This window comes from Limulus polyphemus, unplaced genomic scaffold, assembly GCF_000517525.1.
Source record: "Limulus polyphemus unplaced genomic scaffold, Limulus_polyphemus-2.1.2 Scaffold6010, whole genome shotgun sequence".
NCBI lineage: Eukaryota > Metazoa > Arthropoda > Merostomata > Xiphosura > Limulidae > Limulus > Limulus polyphemus.
Genome location: NW_013671620.1, coordinates 34899 through 42118, shown reverse-complemented (window position 1 = coordinate 42118; position 7220 = coordinate 34899). Strand labels below are relative to the sequence as shown.

General features: G+C 35.7%; 1 protein-coding gene across 1 annotated transcript in view; it reads right to left on the bottom strand.

The window, feature by feature from the left end:
* Positions 1-753: 753 nt before the first annotated feature.
* Positions 754-7220, bottom strand: part of LOC111089358 — an 8760-nt gene continuing 2293 nt past the window's right edge. Inside the window, exon 2 of the mRNA XM_022401727.1 lies at positions 754-1226. Within this exon, the coding sequence (XP_022257435.1) occupies positions 769-1152 (384 nt within the window). The 5' untranslated portion in view covers positions 1153-1226 and the 3' untranslated portion in view covers positions 754-768. The remainder of the gene's footprint in view (positions 1227-7220) is intronic.

The window sequence follows — 7220 nt, the reverse complement described above, 5'->3', positions numbered from 1 at the left end:
TATACACAAAACGCAATGAATGGGATTACAGCTATGAAGGTATGTTAAACGAGGCCAATATTGGTAACACTTCTGTTACACGACCTGCTACAGTTGCTATGTCAGTTATTATGAAACTAACAGTACTATTAGTAAGACTTCTGTTACACGATCTGCTACATTCGCTATGTCAGTTATTATGAAACTAACAGTAATATTGGTAACACTTCTGTTACACGACCTGCTACAGTTGCTATGTCAGTTATTATGAAACTAACAATATTTTTGTAATACCTCTGTTACACGATTTGCTACATTCGCTATGTCAGTTATTATGAAACTAACAGTACTATTAGTAAGACTTCTGTTACACGACCTGCTACAGTTGCTATGTCAGTTATTATGAAACTAACAGTAATATTGGTAATACTTCTGTTACACGACCTGCTACAGTAGCTATGTCAGTTATTATATAATATTAGATGTAGCTCCTTTTACATAATCTGCTACGGTTGAAAAGTGTGAAAATGACTAAGGGTAACACACATGAAAAGTGTGAAAATGACTAAGGGTAACACACATGAAAAGTGTGAAAATGACTAAGGGTAACACACAAAAATCTTTGTTACTCGATTTGCTACAGTCACTCCGTTACTTGCTCAACAATATTAACTCAACAATATTAACTCAATATTAACTCAACAATATTAACAATTGAAACTTTTCTTTTCATTGTTTAGTGCGTTTTCTTTTTGGTTTTGGTTTTTTTTTTTCGTGCAGGTTACACTTCTAACGAGGGTTTAGACGTTTATTACAACTACCTACCCTACCACAGCCGTCTTGATGATTAATTGTTGCTGCTGAGGGTCCTCTCACAATAATTTGTCTCAGTTCCTCCTCATCTCCAGTACGACAGGCCTTCAAAAATAACGGGTCGACCGATGACTCACCTGGTAATGTCTCATTAGAAATTCCAGGCAAGAGAGAGTCGATAGAGCAATAATGACCTGTACAACCATCACCCTCATGTTTCGTTTCACAGCTATCTTCGCTCAAGTAAGTGTGAGAGTAGAGAGGTTGGGAACACGAATCTGTGCTAGTTAAGTTGTTACTTGTAGGTATAGTTACATTTTCTACTGACAAAGTATCCATTACTCTGCTCCTTTGAGACATTCCGGTAGAAAGATAGGTAGAGAGAGCGTTATGTTCTTCATACCCACAAGCCTCGGGAAATATCAAATCACAACCTGTAAAGATAAAAAAAAACAGTACGGTATACCGCTGAGTATTTTCCCTATTTTCATCTTTGATGGCCTTATAGTTTGTGACAGTTATAATTTACGGTTAAAAGCAGTCACGGGAAAGCTACAGTTGCTATGTCAGTTATTATGAAACTAACAGTAATATTAGTAAGACCTCTGTTACACGACCTGCTACAGTTGCTATGTCAGTTATTATGAAACTAACAGTAATATTGGTAAGACTTCTGTTACACGACCTGTTACAGTTGCTATGTCAGTTATTATGAAACTAACAATATTTTTGTAAGACCTCTGTTACACGACCTGCTACAGTTGCTATGTCAGTTATTATGAAACTAACAGTACTATTAGTAATACTTCTGTTACACGATCTGCTACATTCGCTATGTCAGTTATTGTAAAACTAACAGTAATAAGATCACAGTGATTCTCTGATGTCATGCCACATAATCTATCGACCAATAAGATCACAGTGATTCTCTGATGTCATGCCACATAATCTATCGACCAATAAGATCACAGTGATTCTCTGATGTCATGCCACATAATCTATCGACCAATAAGATCACAGTGGTTCTCTGATGTCATGCCACATAACCTATCGACCAATAAGATCACAGTGATTCTCTGATGTCATGCCATATAATCTATCTACCAATAAGATTACAGTGATTCTCGGATGTCATGCCATATAATCTATCGACCAATAAGATCACAGTAATTTCCGGTTATTACGTTTGTTTGTTTTAAACCACAAAGCTACACAATGGGCTATTTGTGCATTGCTCACCGCAGCTATCGAAACCCAATTTTAGCGAAATAACTCCACTGACTTACTGCTGAGCTACCAGTGGGTTCGTGTTATCTACACAGGTAAGTTGTGTATCCTTCTGTTTAGCTTTTAATAATTTCATCCACTGTTTCCGAGTCTGTTTTTGATCCATTTCTCACTCTGGGTTTTCAGTCTTATATCAGCAGTGAATCTCGAATTCTGTATAATTATTTCCATTTTCATAATCAAATGAGTTGTTTCTTCACGTGCTGTTTCTTTTGTTTTTGTGACAGGTCCTGCGTCAGCCTTATTTCAGGTGGGGGATGAGGCGAGAATACTGAGGGGGCATCAAGGTTTGTAGAATACCAGCGTGTTGGAAACGTTGGCTGGAATGGCTTAGACTTCCAAAGCCCACCTTTAACGCCGCTCCTGTTCCAGCCCATTACGTTCATGATAAACATCACATTCGAGGTTCTACTTATTTATAGTCTACAGTATAAATGAACAAAAATATAAAATATGTGAGTTTAAAACAATACAGATATTGTTGATCACGTGACCCAGAATTCTAACAGATCATTATTCGACGACCTTATTATTGCCCGTCACCCTAGCATCATCGTGGTGAATAATTAATATCTCTCTAGCTTATTATTGTTAAGCGTTTTCTAGTTTATTTTGTCCTGTTGTACATCTGTTACGGTGGATACGTCTTATTCTTGTCAAGTGATCTTTTTTGGACGCAGCGCTGAAGAGATGAATATTATTATCTGGGTTTATTTGGTAAACGGTACTTATTATCGTGCTCTTTGCTAACATATTGTCGACGTCTGTTGTCTTAGTTATCTAGATGAATGAGTATTTAAGTTACGGTCTTGTTTATACTGGGTACAATGTTCATAAAATTCGATAAACGCTGTTAGAGAAAACAAAATGATGGGAAGATGAAAAAGTGACATAGAACAGAATAAAGTAAAAAAAACGGGTGATGTTAAAATAGTCTACAACTATGGCGTTCATTTCGATATGTGTGTGTGTGGTGGGTATAAAGGGGGTTGTTTTAAATTTAGAAACGTGTTACAACACGCAGCTAATATTAGATTGAACTATGTTCGCATGTCACCTTCTCGACGTGTGATGAGTTGCGTTTTATGTTTTATTTCAGTACTCATTAAAGAGTTTTGTGGCTCTAACTATTTCGCCCACCCCCAGTGGCACAGCGGAATGTCTGCGGACTTACAACGCTAGAAACCGGGTTTCGATACTCGTGGTGGGCAGAGCACAGATAGCCCATTGTGTAGCTCTGTGCTTAATTACCAACAGACAAGCTAACTAACTATTTCGAGGAGGGTACTACGAATGCCGGAATGACAGTCAAGCGCCCTCTGTACTTCACTAGTGTCTCTTTCAGGAGATTGTGTATTTTCCGTTTTTGTTCATACAAAAACTATATCTATCTATCTATTTCTCTCCCTCATTCTATTTCTTTCCATCTATCTATTTCTCTTTCATTATATATCTACCTATATATTTCTCTTTCTGTCTATCCATTTCTCTTTCTTTCTCTCTCTCAAGCTACATATTTCGCATTTATTCTCTTTATTTTTGTTCATTTATCTTTCTTTCTATCTCACTATCTATCTATTTCTCTATTACTCTTTCTATTTGTCTATTTTACGAACTGTTCCTTTGTATCCTTACTAAAGTAAAGAAAGCTGGTCCGTAAACGTGTTTGATTGGCTGTAATTTATTGATGTCACAATGCACCGTTATCCGGAAAACGTTTTCCCTCTGGAATTTCAGGTTTTCGTACAGAATAAAAAATGTTCGTCGATGGTGACACGGGTCTAAGTAAACAGGAGTTTATTCATCGTTCTTGCTGTTATCTCCTTTGTGCAAGTCTACTCGGTAAACAAACCCTGAAAATGCATTGAAGCAGACACGATCTGGTGTTTTAGACATCATTGTTAATGTGTTTATAGATCACTTAGAGCGAAATTAAATGTTATACGGAGATCCGCAAAATTAGATATTTTCAGAAGCAAGCTCTATATAGACGAGTCGTTTTGTTTATAATCTCGTATACGTAGATAAAGATAGATATTAATGAAGAAATGTCAGAATTACAAATGTTTTCTGCACCTGTGGTTACCATGTGCAAAAACAAACTTAAAAACTGGTTTAATTCTCAAAAGTTCTTGACGTAAAATCAATGTTGCCCTCCAAGTTATTTCTTTGTGACGTCATCCTTCAGCGAAGCAGGTGGGATGTATATCGAGTGTGTTTTGATGTTTACTAATCTTCTTAAGGATTACTAGTTTTATTATTCTTATATATATATCTGTTCCGAGAACTCACTGACTTAGCTTGCCCTGGTGTAATAAAACAAACAAGCTTACCGAAGAGATGACATTGAGGATATCACCCTACAATATAACACAAGCACAAAAACTGTTGCCTTGGTGTAGTAAAATGAAGAACCTTACAGTAGAGATGACACTGAGGATATCACCCTACAATAAAACACAAGCACAAAAACTGTTTCCCTGGTGTAATAAAATGAAGAACCTTACAGTAGAGATGACATTGAGGATATCACCCTACAATAAAACACAAGCACAAAAACTGTTGCCCTGGTGTAATAAAATGAAGAACCTTACAGAAGAGATGACATTGAGGATATCAGCCTACAATAAAACACAAGCACAAAAACTGTTGCCTTGGTGTAATAAAATGAAGAACCTTACAGTAGAGATGACATTGAGGATATCACCCTACAATAAAACACAAGCACAAAAACTGTTGCCTTGGTGTAATAAAATGAAAAACCTTACAGTAGAGATGACATTGAGGATATCACCCTACAATAAAACACAAGCACAAAAACTGTTTCCCTGGTGTAATAAAATGAAGAACATTACAGAAGAGATGACATTGGGGATATAACACAAGAACAAAAACTGATGAGTAGTAAGAGACCCACCAGGACCCGATAGTTTAGTAGTTCCATGTTCGAAAGGGTTCATGTTCAGTAGTGTTAAGTATATCACGGTCGTGGAAGTATCGTGGGTATTTCGGACAATACAATTAGTTTCATACACATATGTCAGGACACTGCACAGTTCATAAGAATTAGATACAAAATAAAAATATTTTTTTTTGTAGAATGGTATTTAAACACATTTAAGAACGGTGTTTAAAACACATAGAGTAATGTTAATTGTGTCTTTACTAACTGCTTCTTACACCTGTATATAGCAAGGTAATTACCTGTGGAAAAATGATTTAAATATCGCCAGAACACATAGAGTAATGTTAATTGTGTCTTTACTAACTGCTTCTTACATCTGTATATAGCAAGGTAATTATCTGTAGAAAAATGATTTAAATATCGCCAGAACACATAGAGTAATGTTAATTGTGTCTTTACTAACTGCTTCTTACATCTGTATATAGCAAGGTAATTATCTGTAGAAAAATGATTTAAATATCGCCAGAACACATAGAGTAATGTTAATTGTGTCTTTACTAACTGCTTCTTACATCTGTATATAGCAAGGTAATTATCTGTGGAAAAATGATTTAATTATTGCCAGAAATCGACGCTGTGAATTTTTCTGTTTGGTTTATAATTAAGGAAGTATCATACAAAATAACTGAGTTAAGAAATGACCTTAAAAATGTATTAAAACAATTAGATTTTAAAAAAATACCGAATTTCTTAAGATGTTGACTAAAATATCTTCAAATATAAACTATACAGAAATCAATAAAAGCCATGGAAGATTTTGTGCTAATTTAATTCAAATCAAACTCTGCTTATTTAATAATAGTATCAAATCTGGGGCTCAGTAGGGTGGCATAGTGGATCGCTTATCGGGCTGCATTGTGGAAGGTTCAAGGTTCAAAGGTCGATAGATTATGTGGCATGACATCAGAGAATCACTGTGATCTTATTGGTCGATAGATTATATGGCATGATTGGTACATCAACATACCATGTTGGTACATCAACATACCATATTGATACATCAACTCACCATATTGGTACATCAACATACCATATTGGTACATCAACTCATCATGTTGGTACGTCAACTCACCATGTTGGTACATCAACTTACCATATTGGTACATCAACATACCATGTTGGTACATCAACTTACCATATTGGTACATCAACATACCATATTGGTACATCAACTCACCATGTTGGTACATCAACTAACCATGTTGGTACATCAGTTTATTATGACTCTTCAGCTAATTCTGCCTTCACGTAGTCACTTTTGCTTATAACAAAATCATTCAAAAAAACTCTGACTTTTAAGGCCATATTAATTTAAAGTAAAACAAAAAATAACAAATCCTGAGCTGCCTCACAACATATCGTTATGTTTGAATGTAATGAAAAAGATAAATAAATAATCACGTCGTCTTAATGTTAATGTAATGGAAAATGTGAAAGGTGATAACGACTACATCACCTAAACATTTTTACGATATTATGAACGGTATATAACTTTGTTCGTTATGTACACCGCGAGTTGCGTTTTTTATGCTTGTTTCTTCCCATGAGGTTTCACCGAAATGCGAAAACGCTAAAGACAAAGCAGGATTCCGTTTTTAAAGAGCCTTCTTCTCCGAGATGATTATTTGGTTCCTACGTCTTCCGTATGGCGGCGTGCCTCCGCATCTAAATGTTTTTCTCCTCACTTTAAACACACAAGTATCACATTTCTAAAAGGTAAAAGAAACCAGCGTATAACTTATAAAGGTATAAAACCCATACCGAAGAGTAAAAAAATTAAGATTTGTAAAAACTTATTATCAATCTTACTGTGACGTGGACATGGTATGTTGATGTACCAATATGGTATGTTGATCTACCAATATGGTGAGTTGATGTACCAACATGGTATGTTGATGTGCCAACATGGTATGTTGATGTACCAATATGGTAAGTTGATGTACCAACATGGTATGTTGATGTACCAATATGGTGAGTTGATGTACCAACATGGTATGTTGATGTGCCAACATGGTATGTTGATGTACCAATATGGTAAGTTGATGTACCAACATGGTATGTTGATGTACCAATATGGTGAGTTGATGTACCAACATGGTATGTTGATGTGCCAACATGGTATGTTGATGTACCAATATGGTAAGTTGATGTACCAACATGGTATGTTGATGTGCCA